Genomic DNA, 19,221 nt, shown 5'->3' on the forward strand with positions numbered 1-19,221 from the left:
AATGTTTTCAAGTCAAAGATAGATAGATTTTTAAGCAATAAAGGAATTAAGGGTTACGGGGAGAGGGCGGGTAAGTGGAGCTGAGTCCACGACCAGATCAGCCATGATCTTATTGAATGGCGGAGCAGGCTCGAGGGGCTAGATGGCCTACTCCTGTTCCTAATTCTTATGTTCTTATGTTCTCATCACAGCTCACACTGCCACCCAGTTTAGTGTCATCTGCAAACTTGGAGATATTACACTCTATTCCCTCATCTAAATCATTGATGTACATTGTAAAGAGCTGGGATCCCAGCACTGAGCCCTGCGGCACCCCACTAGTCACTGTTTGTCATTCTGAAAAGGAACCGTTTATCCCGACTCTTTGCTTTCTGTCTGCCAACCAGTTCTCTATCCACGTCAGTACATTGTCCCCAATACCATGTGCTTTAATTTTGCACACCAATCTCTTGTGTGGGACCTTTTGAAAGTCCAAATACACCACATCCACTGGTTCTCCCTTGTCCACTCTACTAGTTACATCCTCAAAAAATTCTTGAAGATTTGTCAAGCATGATTTCCCTTTCATAAATCCATGCTCACGAAGAAAGTGAGGAAGAACTTTTTTACGCAGCGAGTGGTAATGACCTGGAACTCGTTGCCGACGAGCTTGGTGGAAGCGGAGATGATTAATGATTTCAAAAGGAAATTGGATGGGCACTTGAGAGAGATAAAGTAGCAGGGCTACGAGGATAGAGCGGGGGAGTGGGACTGACTGCATTGCTCAACAGAGAGCCGGCATGGACTCGATGGGCCGAATGGCCTCTTTCTGTGTTGTAATGACTCTATGACTTCTCTCCTGAACTTTCTATATTTAGCCTGAATCTCAGATCTGTCATACATGCACTTTTTCTGCTTCATCTTACTCTATCTCTTTCGTCATCCAGGGAGCTCTGACTTTAGTTGCCCTACCTTTCCACCTAGTGGGAATGAACCTTTACTGTACAAGAACTATTTCCTCTTTAAAGGCAGCCCATTGTTCCACTGCAGTTTTGCCTGCTGATCTTTGATTCCAATTTACCCGAGCCAGATCCATTCTCACCCCACTGACATTTGCCTTCCTCCAATTAAGTATTTTTACTCTAGATTGCTCCCTGTCCTTTTTCATAGCTAATCTAAACCTTACGATACTATGATCACTGTTCCCTAAAATGACACTTGCTCCACTTGCCCACCTCATTCCTCAGAACCAGATCTAGCAATGAAGTACTTTTTGAAGTGCACTCACTTATAAAGTTTGGAAATGCAACAGCCAATTTGCAAACAGCAATGAGATTAATGACCACATAATGTGATTGTGGTGTTGGGTGATGGATAGATATTGGTCAGGAGACACGGGATTTTTTGTTCACCTGGTACGGGCAGATGGGGCCACGGATTAATGTCCGACACCTCCGACAGTGCAGCTCTCTCACAGTACTGCGCTAAATTTACTCACTAAAGCCAGTTGCACTTGCGGGTTGGATTATGCTCCAATAATGACAACATTGCTCAGCCAATCAGATTACTGTTTATTGTATACTCCCAATGAAAATCTGTTTCCATGAGCAACCGTGCTTGACCAATCAGAACATTGCCCCCATTTTCCTCTGCAAAATCAGATGGCACTCATCCTTCAGCAAACAGGAAATCCCAGTGGAGCCTGTGGCTCATGGGGTTGAGAGGGCAGCAGCAGTCAATCTGAAACCTGGGGAATTGGGCAGGGGTGAGGAGTTGTGGCAGTGTGAGGAGAGTTGGTGGACAGTGCAGGGAGTGCAGACACTGCTGCGTTGTGCTGGGCTGAGATTTCAGTCCTCCATTACACACCAAACCAATGAACAAGAGAAATGGGAAAACTCAAGTGTGAATGACTACTCGGCCTTCCTTTGGGTTGAAGTGTTTATGGAGTGTGAGGGAGGATTTGGAACATGTGCTCATGCTGTGATGGAATTCTATATTATTAGCACTCAGTGGGGTACGTTTAACTTTTGTTGATGGTTTAAAACAGACTGCAGCAGATTCACTGTTGGTTAGACAATAGTCGAGTGTCTTTAACGGAAAGGGAATCAGACGGGCTATACAACTGTCGGCCACTTCGCTCCAGCCCATTTTACACCATCGCTGAAAGTTAAAATTATCCTTACCACAGCACAGATCGAGAGCCAAGCTCCCATCACACACTCCCAGGGCAGGTACAGCACGGTGTTAGATACAGAGTAAAGCTCCTTCTACACTGTCCCATCAAACACTCCCAGGACACAGGGTTAGATACAGAGTAAAGCTCCTGCTCTGCCCCAATGTACCACCTTCAATTGCTCCATTACTGCCAACAATGTCCGGTTTCAAATCCATTGCAAATCATTTCCGCTCTGAAATCAGACCTATGTTGCAGCTGCGGACGATGTTTTTGAAATACCCTGAGGCTGTTCATTGAATGGCTGCCGTTTTGTTTTCCTGTGGATGGTGATAAATACTTTAATAATAAAGTGGTGGAAATAAAAATAAGTCGATCGGGTTTGCTCCAAGTAATCTCCGTCTTGTCTGACTCCTACACAGCACAATGTGTTTGAGGTTGTCCCGCAGCAGGTATAGGAACACAATATTGCCCGATCTCCCATCCGTGGCACGGGACCCGAGGCAGCATTGCTCCCGGCCGTGCGGAGCGAAGTAAAGTTCCTGCCAAATCCCGGCGCGTCCCTAACTGCCCGGGAGGACTGGGTCCGACACATGCCTCTTAATGTCTGTATGTGCGCCAGAACTTCCCAGGTGCTCTGGGAGTGAGGGAAAGCGAGTCCGGCTGAAGCAAGCGGGTGAGGGATCCGGTCCCGTAAGCTGTGTCCCCAGGGGTGGGGCTGGCTGGTGCCCAGGGGGAGGGGGCGGCTGGTGCCCGGGGGGAGGGGGCGGCTGGTGCCCGGGGGGAGGGGGCGGCTGGTGCCCGGGGGGAGGGGGCTGGTGCCTGGGGGAAAAGGGCTGGTGATACCCGGGGGGTGGGGGTGGCTGGTGCCGAGGGGGAGGGGGTGGCTGGTGCCCGGGGGGAGGGGGCAGAGTGACCGTTTGATCCGACGCCTCCATCAGCTGGGCTCCGCTGGACAAGGCTTCCCGGGATTTCACCTGGACTTCCTCTGACGGACTCTGGGGAAAGAAGCAGAATTCTATCAGGATCATTGTGCTAATCCTGTTCGTACAGTTCAATGGCCTCACTGCAGACCCGAGGGCCACACTGTTACACGTTTCTATCTTGCTGGGGATGGTTTCGTGGGGGTGAAGTCCCCTATCAATACAATACCCCCCGATCACGAGACTCCCTCAGGCAGGGACAGGGGCCTGTGGGTAATGGGTGGGACAGAGCCGGGGGCAATGGGTGGGACAGGGTCCAGGGGTAGTGGGTGAGAGAGGGCCCGGGGGCAATGGGTGGGACAGGGCCCGGGGGCAATGGGTGGGACAGGGTCCAGGGGCAATGGGTGGGACAGGGCCTGGGGGCAATGGGTGGGACAGGGTCCAGGGGTAGTGGGTGAGAGAGGGCCCGGGGGCAATGGGTGGGACAGGGCCCGGGGGCAATGGGTGGGACAGGGCCTGGGGGCAATGGGTGGGACAGGGTCCAGGGGTAGTGGGTGAGAGAGGGCCCGGGGGCAATGGGTGGGACAGGGCCCGAGGGGAAGGGTTGAACCTGGGTCGTATTTTCTTTCACACTTCTGTTTATTGTTTTAAAAATATCAGAGAGGGGAAAGGGCTGACAGTCAAGAATGATCCAATCGGGTAACAGAGTCTGTTCACTGTGCAATTGGCCGGCAGGAGGCCAGGTGCCATAGTGATGGATGTCACTTGACTAAAGTGGGAACTTAGAGGTGGGGGCCATTGGAGTTGTGAAGTCAGGTGATGTAACCTCCCAGAATATAGCCAATCAGAGCCGGTGACCCCTGCGATTGGCCCACAGTGGATGTGGATAAGTTTCAAGACTGCATGTACAAGCTGATTGGTTGCTTCAAACCATGTGGCCCTAACGGTCATGTGACATGTTACCATTGCCCAATCAGATGATAGGGAGTGGAGCTTCAATGGCAGATACATTCACTCGGTTCAGTGATAACCATGAGACTTACCTCCAGAGGAGAAGCTTGGAGTGGTGTGGCAGGTTGAGCAGAGGGCGAGATGGTGGATTGAGCTGACAGTGGGGAGTACATGTCGCTGGATGCTGGGGAGACAGTGCTGTAGGCGGGGGGCACGGGTACGGGCACTGCCTGTCTCTGCAGCAGCTGCAGGATGATGTTGATATCAGCCGTCATCCTGGTCTCCAGCCTGTGGGAAGGTGGAAGATGTGCGGTTAACTGGTGCTCGTGGCCTGCGCAGGGAGGTTTGATTCCTTAAACAATGTTGTCTTTACTGATGGTATCTACCACCTGGTGAATGGCCAGTTTCTGATGAGCTACACAGGGTGGCAGAGTTAGTAAGCGAGCTCAAACAGCATCAGTGTCACATACTGCCCATGCCTCATGTTATCCCACCTGGGACCCCCTCCCACAACACGGGTGGGGGGAGGGGGCAGACATCCAGACAGCCTAGGCTGGCCTTGAACCCGCATCCCACGCTTAAACGGGCAATAGCTATGGCCGACTATATCTCCCTCCCCCCCACCCCCCAGGATCAATATCTCCCTGCCCACCCCCCAGGATCGATTATCTCCCTCCCTCCCCCCCCACCCAGGATCAATAGCTCCCCCTCCATCCCCCTGATTGATATCTCCCTCCCCCCCCCCAGGATCGATAACTCCCCCTCCATCCCGCCGATCGATATCTCCCACCCCCCAGGATCGATAGCCCCACTGCTCCCGCCCCCTCGGACTGCCATCTCCAGTCTGTGCTGTCCGGGATCATTCAGTTTTTACGTTTCCGTTTGCTTTCTCTGACTGGAGACTGAGAGCAAACACAGCAAGTGATGGGAGTGACACCATCCCAGTATGCAAAGCATGAGTGAATGTAACATATTAAAACCACACCACCGTTAGTTTTTTCCATTCATCTCTTGAAAGGGCAACCCAGTGTCTCCTTATCGCTTCATTAGAAAAGGCATTGACTGGTAGCTAGGGTTACGGTTTCACTCACCCGTTGCTAGGGTTACGGTTTCCATTAGCTCATTGCTGGGGTTACGGTTCGATAACTCGGTGCTGGGTATAGAGTGCCCCCACCCACCCTCCCTGGCTGCAGTCAGCTCTCTCAGCACAACCCTGGATTGAATCCAGTGCCTTGCGATCTGTATGCCTTTTCCTAATGAAGGTGTGTGAGAGTCTGTGAGTGAGCAGGACTGTCAGCACGCGCGTGAGAATATAAGAACATAAGAAATAGGAGCAGGATTAGGCCATACGGCCCCTCGAGCCTGCTCTATCATTCAATAAGACCATGCTGATCTGATCATGGACTCAGCTCCACTTCCCCACCTGCTTCCCATAACCCTTTATCATTTAAGAAACTGTCTATTTCTGTCTTAAATTTATTCACTGTCCCAGATTCCACAGCTCTCTGAGGCAGCGAATTCCACAGATTTACAACCCTCTGAGAGAAGAAATTTCTCCTCATCTCAGTTTTAAATGGGCGGCCCCTTATTCTAAGATCATGCCCTCTAGTTCTAGTCTCCCCCATCAGTGGAAACATCCTCTCTGCATCCACCTTGTCGAGCCCCCTCATAATCTTATACGTTTCGATAAGATCACCTCTCATTCTTCTGAATTCCAATGAGTAGAGGCCCAACCGACTCAACCTTTCCTCATAAGTCAACCCCCTCATCTCCGGAATCAACCGAGTGAACCTTCTCTGAACTGCCTCCAAAGCAAGTATATCCTTTTGTAAGTATGGAAACCAAAACTGCACGCAGTATTCCAGGTGTGGCCTCACCAATACTCTGCATAGCTGTAGCATGAGTGAGCTAGTATGTATGCCAGGGGTGTGAGAGTATTTGTGTGAGTAAACGTGTGAGCACAGGTGTGAGATAGGTGCATCAGCACGAGTGTTAGTACGTGTGTAAGTAAGTGAGTGAGTGCGGGTGTGAGTATGAGTGTGAAAATGAGTACGCGTGTGAGTGTGGGTATGAGTGCAGGTATGAATGGAAGTGTGAGTGTGAGTGTGAATAAGTGTATGAGTATGAGCGTGAATGCGGGTATGAGTGTGGGTGTGGGTACGAGTGTGGGTACGAGTGTGGGTATGAGTGCGGGTGTGGGTACCAGTGTGAGTGTGAGTGTGAATACGCGTGGGGAGAGCACGTGATTGAGCACATTTGTGGTTTTGCCTTCCCCAATTACACAAGGCTATGAACAGGCGATGAAAGTTTGGTATCACCGATACAGATCATAACATGGAATTATCACCACAGTCCCTACGCGGGTGATTTTGATCTTGAGGTGGGAGAGCAAGAGGTTCCGGCTCCCACTGCTGGTGTTGCTGGTGTTGACTGTATGGCTGACAGTTGGGCCCAACGCTGGTGTGTGGCGCTCACTTGTTAAGCTGTGCATGCAGCATCTCGAGCCGCGATTCCACCTCGATCCTGGCCCTGTCCTCCATGCTGGACACTCTCCCGAGGTTAGCCTGAGCTGACATTGAACGCCTGTGGGACTCCGAGCAATGGCTGCCCTTTCGGTCACCCCAGAAACTGAACATGTTCGACATACTTGTGAAAGCACCTGATGAGAGAAAGAGGCACAAGTTCAAGCTGTTCAGCAAACTGCAGAGAAAATCTATGCTCTGAGATCGACAGAATTGTATCCAGTAAGGGCACCAATGGATATGGATCAAAGGTGGGTAACCGGGGTTGAGCCAATCAGCCATGATCTGAGTGAATGGCAGAACAGGTTCGAGGGGCTGAATGGCCTCCTCCTGTTCCTAATGTTAACATAAGAATTAGGAGCTGGAGTTGGCCATTTGACTCTTTGAGCCAGCTCTGCCATTCAATGAGATCATGGCTGATCTTCTACCTCAACTCCATCTTCCCACACTATCCCTATATCCCTTAATTCCCCAAAATTTATCGACATTTGTCTTGAATATACTCAATGACTAACCATCCACAGCCCTCTGGGGTAGAGAATTCCAAAGATTCACCACCCTCAGTGATTATGTTTCTCCTCATCTCAGTCCTAAATGGCCGACCCCTTATCCTGAGACTGTGACCCCTGGTTCTAGACTCCCCAGCCCGGGGAAACATCCTCCCTGCATCTAACCTGTCAAACCCTGTAAGAATTTTGTATGTTTCAATGAGATCACCTTTCATTCTTCAAACGCTAGAGAATACAGGTCTAGTCTACTCAATCTCTTCTCATAGGGCAATCCCCCCATCCCAGGAAACAGTCTGGTGAACATTCATTGCACTCCCTCTTTGGCAAATATATCTTTCCTTAGATAAGGAGACTTGAACTGCACACAGTAGTAAGTCTTCTGTACTCATATTCTAATCCCTTTGTAACAAAAGCTAACATACCATTTCTTTCTTAACTGCTAGATTCGAGGGGCTGAATGGCCTCCTCCTATTCCTATATTATCAGACTAGATGGGGTGAATGGCCTCCTCCTGTTCCTATATTATCAGACTAGATGGGCTGAATGGCCTCCTCCTGTTCCTATAGTATCAGGTTCTAGGGGCTGAAATGAACCTGATGGTATCCTCGGTTTTATCACGAGGTATAAAATATAAAAGCCAAGAGGTAATGTTGAGCCGATACAAAACTTTAATAAGACCTCAGTTGGAGGCCTGTGGCAGTTTTGGGCTCCACTCATAAGGCCGAGTTTTGTGGCTATAGAGAGGGGACAGCATAAGGCCGAGTGTTGTGGCTATAGAGAGGGGACAGCATTAGGCCGAGTGTTGTGGCTATAGAGAGGGGACAGCATATTCACTGGGGTGCTGCACGCCTGGTAAGTGGAACTATAAATATGAAAATAATGGTGCCGTTCAAACAATGCAGATTATAGGGCGATGAAATAGAGGTGTTTAAATTATGAAAGGATGGGACAGGGAGGATGGAAGCAGACTGGCTCTAGGGAGTTGAGGGGTCAAGAGCGAGGGGCCAGAGATAAAAGAGGAGAAGAATTAGGAGATTGAGAACAGAGGGCAGGAGGACTTTCTGCAGACAGAGCTGTGAGGCTGTGGAATTCACCTCCAGGGTTAGAGGTTGAGGCAGAAATTCTCTGGCTATTGGGCCATTGCACCTGTGCACATGTGGTGAAGTTACTGCGGCTCAGAGTCCAGGGACACTCAGAGCCAACAGACAAGATTCGATTGCTCAGATGGATGAAGGAAAAGGGGCCCAAGCGATATGGCAACATGGCGGGCAAATGTGATCGAACTATTTGCTCGTCTGGTGAGTAAACACCGACACGGACTGGTTGGACCGAATGGCCTGATTCCTTGTTGTAATTCAGGGGGTCCTTAAATAACAATACTCTTTTTACTGATAGGAGAGTGTAGAGGGAGCTTTACTCTGTATCTAACCCATGCTGTACCAGCCCTGGGAGTGTTTGATGGCTGAAATGGAAAGTATTCTATCCCCAACACAAAATTCTCTCACCCCGATGAACACAAAGCTACGTAAATAGGATAACATTCCAGTCAGGAATCGCACTCAGTTCTGCAGCCTATCTAACATCCCTTATACGCAGCGTAGCTGTAGGATGCAGATTCAGGATATGCTCTTCACCCCATTGTTACCTCTGGAGTCCCACAAAGAACTATCTCCGATGCAGGGAGGATGTTTCCTCTGGCTGGGGAGTCTAGAATCAGGGGTCACAGTCTCAGGATAAGGGGTCGGCCATTTAGGGCTGAGATGAGGAGAAATTTCTTCACTCAGAGGGTGGTGAATCTTTGGAATTCTCTACCCCAGAGGGCTGTGGAGGCTCAGTCGTTGAGTATATTCAAAGCAGAGATCGATAGATTTTTGGATATTAAGGGAATCAAGGGACATGAGGACAGTGCAGGAAAGTGGAGTTGAGCTAGAAGATCAGCCATGATCTCATTGAATGGCGGAGCAGGCTTGAGGGGCCAAATGGCCGACTCCAGCTCCTAATTTTTGTGTTCTTATCCTTGGCCCCTCCTACTTCTTGTCACGCTGCTTGTCCAACATGTAGTCCTGGATGAACATAAAATTCCTCCAATTTAACATTGGGAAGACCAAAGCCACGATCCCCACCACAAACACCGTTCCCTAGCCACCGACTTTATCGCTCTCCCTAACCAGTATCTGAGGCCGGACTAGACTGTTTGTAACCTCAGCATCCTATCTGACCCTGAGCGGAGCTTCCGACCCCTTATCCTCTCCGTTACAAAGACCACCCATTTTCAGCCGGTAATTACGCTGTCTCCACCCCTGCCTCAGCTAATCTGCTGCTGAAACCCACATCCAGGCCTTTGTTACCTCTGGATTCAACTATTCCAACGCACTCCTGGCTGGTCTCCCACCTCCCACCCTCCGTAAACTGGAGCTCATCAAAAACTCGGCTGCCCGTGTCCTAACTCATACCAAGTCCTCTTCACCCATCACCCCTGTGCTCCCTGACCTACACTGACTCCCATCTCGATTTTAAAATTCTCATCTGTGTATTCAAATCCCTCCATGGCTTCGCCCCTCTCTATCTCTGTAATCTCCTCCAGCCCTACACCCCTCCGAGATCTCTGCGCTCCTCCAATCCTGACCTCTTGCACATCCCTGATTTTAATCGCTCCACCATTGGTGGTTGTGCCTTCAGCTGCTGGGACCCTAAGCTCTGGAATTCCCTCCCTAAACCTCTCTACCTCTCTCTCCTCTAACCCTAACCCTAACCCTAACCCTAACCTCTGTGACCAAGCTTTTGGTCACCTGCCCTAATGTCTCCTTATGTGGCTCGGTGTCAAATTGTGTCTGATTATGCTCCTGTGAAGCACCTTGGGACGTTTTGCTATGTTAAAGGCACTATATAAATGCAAGTTGTTGCTTTTGCTCACTGCTGTGCTCAAGTCTGGCAGTGAATGAAGCGACACCACGTGTCAGACACAGTAACAGTAACAGTGATACTGGTCTCGGGCGTATACACTAAATGACCGATAGCCAATCCGTAGCTCATTTCATACCACGACCAGATTTTCTCTTCCATTTCAGCCAATGCCCTACCGATTCGCTGTTGCCCAGCAACGTGCTGTATGGAATAGTGGCCTGGCTGCTCAACGGGCCATTTCCCAAGTAGAATTGGCACTGAGGCGAAACCGCAGGGACTCTTACCTGGAGACACTGTCTGTGTCAGCTTGAGCACTGAGACACTGCTCAGATACTGTTCGCGACACACTTGGCTCTTTGGACACAACAGGAAGTCACTGTGCCTGGGCAGCTCATTGAGATCATTTCCTGTGGTAGACAGGATGTTCTCCAGCAGCCTTGGCCTTTAGCTTCAGCAAACTTTCATCAAACTTTCATCAAGAGCAAAATAAAATCGACGTTTCTCAGCGATTACTCCTGCGACTGGAAGTGATATGTCTGGACAGAAACCAGTGCAGGTTTAGGGGCAGGCAGTGGGAATCTGGAACTCTCTCCTGTAATATATATAGCTCCACCTGTGGACTCCTGTGGCAGTGCAGCCAAGCCAGTGCTGTGTACAAATAAAGAGGGAACAGTTCACCTGACTGGAGTTCCGGAGTGTTCTGCCACCTTAAAGCTGTGTGTGTGTGTGTGTGTGTGTGTGTGTGTGTGTTGAGTTGTACTGAAGGTATAACAATGGCGATGAAGATAGGTTAAATCGGGGGAAAAAAAACTGAAATTTTTGTTGGTGGAGGATTCAGCCAACCGACAGAGAGACTTTGAGAGTGTCTCTGTTTTGATTAACAGCTACAAATCGAAGGTAAATTACAAGCACACCAGTTTGAACTGCCAGAGTCCAGATGGCCGCGCCTAAGGGAATAATAGGGTGCTTGGGAGTTTCAACGTGACTGTGAAAGTTTTGAAGCATATGTAGAGCAGCTAGAAATGTTTTTCACCACAACTAATATCATCGCAGTCCCCAATGATGAAAACCATAACCGGGTGGTGTTGGAAAGACAACGGGCGATTTTCTTAACTGAAGTAGGGCCCGAGCTGTATGAAACCCTGAAAAATTTGCTTGTGCCTATCAAACCAAAGGACACAACTCTTAAGCAGATTCAGCACTACAGTCCTGAGCCCCTGGAAATTGTTGAAAGTTATCGTTTTGGAATACGAGATCAGCTAACCGAAGAAAATATCAGTGAGTACATTGTAGCATTAAAAAAGCTATCTATTCACTGTAATTTCGGAAACTTTCAGGATCGAGCATTGCATAACCGCTTTGTTTGTGGGATGAAAAATGATGCGATCAGAAGAAAGTTCATCGACAATGCCTAACTTGACTTTTGATTTAGCGCAACATGGCCGACCAATATTCTCGAGAATTTCATACTATTTCCAGTTGTCAGACAACCGAGGTGAATCGCCTGCAGGTTAAAAGTAAAAGGCAGTTGGACCTCAAGGTCTCAGAAACTGGCCAATGGTAACAATACATTGAAATCGTGCTATTGGTGACTGGGACAACACATCACTCAAAGTTATCCATATGTGAAGGAAGAGTGTTTCTTTTGCAGGAAAACTGGGCATCCAGCGAAAGCATGCTGACTGAAGGGTAAACCAGCTATAAGTAGAAATCCCCAGAGACTACATAGCGTGGAAGAAAAACAACAGGACGAGGAGGTTTTAGAGCTACACATCATCAGGAGCACGAGATTAACTAATAGTGATTCGAAAAGTATCATAATCCACATAGATGTTGCAGGAACCAAGATGCCCATGGAAATCGACACTGGTGCATCCGTGAGTGTAGTACCGGAGTCGCTACACCTTGACAAATTGCGTGATTTCCCTTTGGAGAAATCCAAAATAGAGCTGCAAGGCTACTCGGGAGAGAACATTCCTGTGGTAGGTCATATCACCGTATCGGTGAAATACAAGGGTCAATTTCAGAGCTTGTCTCTATTAGTAGTGGCAGGAGACAAGCCTGTCGTACTAGGAAGAAATTGGTTGGGATCACTGAAGCTGGATTGGAGTGAGATTTTTCGTGTTGAAACGAGATTTGCATCAAAGGATGATGTCATCAAGAATTATCCAAAGGTGTTCTGCAAAACGAGAAATCCGATCCAAGGCTTCAAGGCGAGTGTCAGGGTACAGAAGGACGCTAGATCGGTTTACTGCAAGGCACATTCCATACCATATGCACTCAAGGAGAAAGTTGAGCAAGAACTCAAAAGACTAGAGACTGAGAACATTATTTCTAAGCTAGATCTATGTAATTGGGCTACACCCATTGTTGTTGTACCTAAGTCCGATGGTAAGGTAAGATTGTGTGGTGATTATAAAGTAACCGTAAATCAGGTTCAAGAGGGTAAATCATGCTTGACTATAAATACTCATCTAGGCCTATATAAATTTAATAGGCTACCACTTGGAGTGTCTTCCACCCCTACCATATTCCAAGGGGTGATGAACCAGATTTTGCAAGGTATTGAAGGGGTAGTATGTTATTTAAATGACATACTAATTTCAGCACCAAATAGGCAAATTCATAATAACATAGTGAATGAAGTCCTCAAACGGCTAGAGAAGCACACAATACGAGTGTCTGCTCGCAAGTGTGAGTTATTTCAAAACTCAGTGGAATACTTAGGGTACAGAGTAGACAAAGATGGTTTACCTCCAACCAAGGGAAGCTGGATTCAATCAGAAATGCACCCACTCCCAAGAATGTCACTGAACTTCGATTATTTTTGGGTCTTTTGAACTATTATGTGAAGTACCTATCAAATTTGGCTACAGTATTACACCCACTGAATGAACTGTTGAAAAAACAGGTGCATTGGAAGTGGTCAGAAGAATGCAATGCAGCATTCAAGGAGTGTAAAAGCCAATTGGTAGAGAGCACTATAACATATCTAAGGAGATCAAGCTAACATGTGATGCCTCTCCGTATGGAGTTGGGGCAGTGATCTCTTGATGTACTACATAGTGGGGAGGAGAGACCAATTGCTTTTGCTTCATGCACTCTCAGTACCAGTGAGTGTAATTATGCGCAAATCGAAAAGGAAGCTTTGGCATTAATTTTTGGGGTCAAGAAGTTCCACAAATACTTGTACGGTCGTAAGTTTACCATCATTACGGACCATAAACCCCTGACAGCAATTCTCCATCCAAAGTCCAAAGCAGTTTCAACATTAGCTGCAGCCCGAATGCAGAGATGGGCATTGATTTTGTCAGTATATACATATGATATTGAATACAGATGATCAGCTGATCACAGTAATGCTGATGCTATGTCTAGATTGCCTTCCTCATCACAAGTTACACCCGATAGGGAAGAAGTGTTCTATATTTCATACATTGATGAACTGCCAGTCACAGCTGAAGAGATTGGTAGAGTAACCAAACGTGAGCCAGTTATGTCAAAGATGTATGATTATATTGCAAATGGCTGGCCAAACTAGATAATAGACAAAGATATTCATCCACTTTTCATTCGTAGGAATGAATTATCAGTCGATAAAGATTGTATCATGTGAGGTGCAAGAGTGGTTATACCAAATAAATTCAGGTCCAAATTATTAGGAGACCTCCATGACCAGCACCTGGGAATGTGCTTGACCAAGAGTTTTGCACGCAGTTATTTATGGTGGCCAGGTCTAGATAAAGATATAGAGTACATCATGAGTCAGTGTACGACATGTCAATCGGTAAGCAAGCAACCACCACCAGTACCATTACAGCCATGGAAATGGCCTCCCATGGGTGTGGCAAAGGCTACATATTGATTTTCCTGAGTTAGAAGGACAATAATTGTTCATTGTGATAGCCATTCAAAGTGGGTCGAGGTGTTTCCAATGTGGAAAATAATAACAAATAAAACATTGGACATTTTACGAAGATTATTTTCTTCATTTGGCCTCCTAGAAGAAATTGTTTCTGATAATAGACCACAATTTCATTCAGAAGAATTTGCACAGTTCACGAGCAAAAATGGTGTGAAACATACCAAGGTTCCACCATACCACCCTGCTTCGAATGGTGCAGCAGAGCGCACTGTACAAATTGTAAAACGTGCTCTCATCAAACAAATGTTGGATCCAAATCCAAGGAAACGATAGTTGTCATTGGACCACAAATTGGCTAATTTCCTAATTATGTATGTAATACTCCTCATACAACTACTGGTAGAACACCAGCAGAGTTGTTTCTCAAATGACAGCCACGGACCAGATTCTTGTTGTTAAAACCAAATTTGGCACAGTCCGTAGAAGAGTGGTGAAGATATGTGGTCCTCGCACATACTTGGTCAAGATGTTTGATATGGACAGGTTAGATTTGTTCACATTGATCATATTTTACCTACAGATGTGAAAGTAGTTGAAGGTGGGAATGATTCAATTATTTTTGACTCATCAGATAATTTGGATACACCAGTGGCATGTCCTACATCCAATGTGCTGGAAACAAGTCCAGGAGAAAGTTGGAATTTAAGTCTGAGTCCGAGTCAGGCAGACAAACAGTTTGAAGTTAGAGAGAGTTCAAATGGAAGGGAAAACTTTCCTCAGGATCAGCCTCGAATGAGTTTAAATTTGACACCATGTTTGGAAGGTTCTGTTCGAGAGTGAAGCTATCCTCTTCGAAACAGAAAACAAGTTGTTAAGCTTGATTTGTAAATATGGCAAAATAAGTCCATATCTTTTGTTATGTATAACTATGCAAGTTATGTATGATGATTATTTTCTTATAATTACTTCTGCATTAAGGAGCGAGAAGTGTAATATATATAGCTCCACCTGTGGACTCCTGTGGCACTGCAGCCAGTGCTGTGTACAAATAACCTGGGAACAGGTCACCTGACTGGAGTTCCGGAGTGTTCTGCCATCTTAAGGCTTTTGTGTGTGTTTGTGAGTTGTACTGAAGATATAACATTTCCCCAAGAGACTGTGGATGGTGGGGGTGAATTGGAGCTTTCAGGACTGAGGTCCAAGGCCGGATTGCGGGCAGATGGGCCTGGTGGAAACTGATCCAAATGGGCGGATAGTTCTGTTTATTCATGTTCATTACATTGCGTGTCTGATTCTGATTCTGAGTCTAAAAACATAGGCCAGTATATTCAACAATGGAAGCATATTTTCTGTATCAAGTAGCTATATAATCTGGTTCTGGTAACATTGCAATACTAGATTCCATACATATATGCAAATTTCTCTCAATAACATGTGAAATAAATAGGTACTTCTGTATATTGGTACATTGGTGTATATAGGTACATTAGTGTATATCGGGACATTAGTGTATAGCGGTACATTAGTGTATATCGATACTTCTGTATATAGATATAAACAAGTGAAACTAGCCTTTATAAGCAAGTATCTATCCTGTAGATACTTTACAAGATAACATTGCGAGACTTCCTATATCAAATTTCTCAATGATGTCTCCCATTTCAATAGTAGCCAACAAGTCATGTTCAATACGCATTCAGTCGGATTTGGTGCATCAATGACCGAATTTGATTTTTCACTCTCGAGCACAGAAAACAATCGTTCTCCACTACAGTACTCTCTCACACACTCATTCACTCACACTCATACCCTTACACACACACACCCTCACTCTCACTCTCTCACACACACACACACACACACACACACACACCCTCACACACCCTCACACAATCACACAATCTCTCACAGTCACACTCTCTCAGTCACAATCTCTCACAATCACACTCTCTCACAGTCATACTCTCTCACAGTCACACTCTCTCACACTCTCTTGTACACAAACACACATTTCCTACATTTATTTGGTGAGTCTGTGTCCTTTGATGGGCCTGGGGCTGCAGTCCCATCCGCCCCATGGTCAATCCACCCCTGCTGAGGTTGACAGATTTTCGATGGGAAAGGGTATCAAGGGAGATGGAGTCAAGGTGGGTAAATGGAGTTGTGGCACAGGTCAGCCATGGTCTGATTGAATGGCGGGAGCAGGCTCCAGGGTTTGAGAACAACCTCCTGCTGTTCATTCAGAAACAAGAAACACTGGGACAGGGAAGGGAGAGGGGATCAAACAGAAAGGGTGGGGCAGGGGAACGGGACAACGAAACACAACAGTTAGTATGCAGGTACAGCAAGTAATCAGGAAGGCCAATGGAATGTTGGCCTTTATTGCAAGGGGAGGTAGAGTATAAAAGCAGAGACGTCCTGCCACAACTGTACAGAGTATTAGTGAGGCCACACCTGGAGTACTGCGTATAGTTTTGGTCTCCGTATTTAAGGAAGGATATACTTGCATTGGAGGCTGTTCAGAGAAGGTTCACTCGGTTGATTCCGGAGATGAGGAGGTTGACTTATGAAGATAGGTTGAGTAGGTTGGGCCTCTACTAATTGGAGTTCAGAAGAATGAGAGGTGATCTTATCGAAATATATAAGATAATGAGGGGGTTCGACAAGGTGGATGTAGAGAGGATATTTCCACTTGCAGGGGAAACGAAAACTAGAGGACATAGTCTCAGAATAAGGGGCCGCCCATTTAAAACTGAGATGAGGAGGAATTTCTTCTCTCAGAGAGTTGTAAATCTATGGAATTCTCTGCCCCAGAGAGCTGTGGAAGCTGAGCCATTAAATATATTTAAGGCGGAGATAGACAGATTTTTGAGCGATAAGGGAATGAAGGGTTATGGGGAGCGGGCGGGGAAGTGGAGCTGACGCCAAGATCAGATCAGCCATGATCTTATTAAATGGCGGAGCAGGCTCGAGGGGCCATATGGCTGACTCCTACTCCTATTTCTTATGTTTTTATAACAAAGTGACTTCCTGAATACAGTTCTGAAGAAGACGACTATCATGACACCTCAACAATCCGGCAAATCCACGAGGAATGGAGGGTGACTCTAGTACCTGGGAAGGGATTGGATCCATTGCCTTTCCCTCTGCACTCTGCATGGCCTTTATCGGATGTAATGAAATTCACAGTTGTCGCAGGGAATCTGTTCTTCACCTCGGTAATGCTGGCAGTTGAAGCTTTGAGATTCTCCTCGCTGGACTGTGAGCGGGGTGTCATAGTGCTGTAGTCCCAGTGGTCCCTCACTCCATGGCTGCAGTGGTTTGTCAGTGGGACCTGATCTCCTTCACCCAAACCATCTGCAATCCAAAGCTATAATGAGTACCACACTCGAGCCCCCAGCCCACCCACTCACCGGCGAGGAGGGAGTCTGAATATACGCCACTGCGCTGTTAACAAAAGCCCCCACTCCCCTGAAGGTGCTGGATTCTGCCGGGTTAGGATTCCATGGGCCTTGGATGCCGTCTGGGTACCTCACCCCAGTGACTGTTCCTCGTGTGTGAGCCTAGACACTGAGTGTCAGCCAGCATATTCGGCCAAGGAGGGCATCCTCACAGCCAAGTCTAGAAACATCGAGAAACGAGAAGGCTGAGGAGTGACCTGATCGAGATCTTTAAAATGATGGCAGGGTTTGATAGGGTGGACGTAGAGAAGGCGTTTTCACTCGTGAGGGAGATTACAAAACTAGGGGGCATAAATATAAGAGAAGTCACTAATAAATCCAACAGGGAATTCAGGAGAAACTTCTTTACCCAGAGAGCGGTGAGAATGTGGAAATTGCGACCATAGGGAGTGGTTGAGACAAATAGCAGAGATGCCTTTAAGGGGAAGCCAGATAAATACATGAGGGAGAAAGGAATAGGGTGTTGACAGGGTGAGATGAAGTAAGGTGGGAGGAGGCTCGAGTGGAGTATAACCAGCGGCACAGACCCGTTGGGCCGAATGGCCTGTTTCTGTGCTGTACATTCCATGTAAGTCCCACTCTACCCTTACTCGAGCTCTCTCGACCAGCACCTTCTAGGAAGGGTGTTGGGAGCCCTGACTGGTTTACTGCCAGCCCAAGGACACTGAAATGAGCTGAAGTGCAGAGAGGCCAGTGATTGAGCTGAGACCCCCGGTGTGTGTGGTGCAGCACCCACTGGCTGTACCTTCACTGCCAGGCCACGGGGGCAACTGTAGCCATCAATTGCTCAATGTATCCTCGGGCAGAGGGTCTTGACTTTTTACTTGTGATTAAATCACAAATCCTCTAAAGCCGTGGGTATGGTAACCCCGTGATTCTGGGCCTGGAATCGCAATGCAGAATGAGAGATAATCTCACCGGTGCAAGTTATGAAACTGAATTCAATAAAATCTGCTGATTCAATAAAGTATTGAAGCCCAACTGCACCACCGATGCTCTTCAGGGAAGGGCACTTGTCACCCCCCTCCCCCACCCGCTCTGGACCTACACATGGCTCAGTCCCACACTGTGGGGGAAGGTTTAACATGGGTGAGCGGGTGACATTGGGTGCAGGTGGCGGGGGGTTTGGGAGATGGTCAGGAAGCCGGTTTCAACCTGCCGACTTCCGGCTTTTACTCGGGCAGGAGAAGGATTGGGCAGCGAGTTGGCATTTTAAATTTGTTAATGAGGCTGGCAACCTGGGATTCGGCCTGCTTTGCAGGTTTAATTACGGCCCAGCCGGGTTTCACTGGAAGTTAACATGCAGCTACAGCAAGCAATTAAGAAAGAAAATGGTACGTTGGCCTTTATTACAAGAGGATTTGAGTATAAGAGTAAAGACATCTTACTGCAATTATATAGGGCCCTGGTGAGACCACACCTGGAGTATTGTGTATAGTTCTGGTCTCCTTACCTAAGGAAGGATATACTTGCCATAAAGGGAGTGCAACAAAGGTTCACCAGACTGATTCCTGGGATGGGGGGGATTGTCTTATGAGAAGAGATTGAGTAGACTAGGCCTATATTCTCCAGAGTTTAGAGGAATGAGAGATAATCTCATCGAAATATACAAAATTCTTACAGGGCTTGACAGGGTAGATGCAGGGAGGATGTTTCCCCCGGGCTGGGGAGTCTAGGACCAGGGATCACAGTCTCAGAATAAGGGGTCGGCCATTTAGGACTGAGATGAGGAGAAACCTCTTCACTCAGAGGCTGGTGAATCTTTGGAATTCTCCACTCCAGAGGGCTTTGGAGGCTCAGTCTTTGTGTGTATTCAAGACAGAGATCGATAGATTTTTGGATATTAAGGGAATCAAGGGCTATGGGGACAGTGCAGGAAAGTGGAATTGAGAAAGAAGATCAGCCATGATCTCACTGAATGACGGAGCAGGCTC

The 19,221-nt window shown here is 47.3% G+C and overlaps 1 protein-coding gene across 4 annotated transcripts in view; it reads right to left on the reverse strand.

Moving 5' to 3' along the window:
- Positions 1-1,535: 1,535 nt before the first annotated feature.
- Positions 1,536-19,221, reverse strand: part of kcnh6a (potassium voltage-gated channel, subfamily H (eag-related), member 6a) — a 449,471-nt gene continuing 431,785 nt past the window's right edge. For 3 of the 4 annotated variants that reach the window (XM_070864776.1, XM_070864775.1, XM_070864778.1), the window contains 4 exons: positions 16,941-17,183; positions 6,502-6,685; positions 4,119-4,314; positions 1,536-3,150 (listed from right to left, as the gene is read on the reverse strand). In XM_070864776.1, coding sequence (XP_070720877.1) covers positions 2,716-3,150; positions 4,119-4,314; positions 6,502-6,685; positions 16,941-17,183 — 1,058 coding nt within the window. In that variant the 3' untranslated portion in view covers positions 1,536-2,715. The remainder of the gene's footprint in view (positions 3,151-4,118; positions 4,315-6,501; positions 6,686-16,940; positions 17,184-19,221) is intronic. The other variant, XM_070864777.1, reaches the window with a different exon arrangement.

Source organism: Pristiophorus japonicus, chromosome 21, assembly GCF_044704955.1.
Source record: "Pristiophorus japonicus isolate sPriJap1 chromosome 21, sPriJap1.hap1, whole genome shotgun sequence".
NCBI classification, from domain to species: domain Eukaryota; kingdom Metazoa; phylum Chordata; class Chondrichthyes; family Pristiophoridae; genus Pristiophorus; species Pristiophorus japonicus.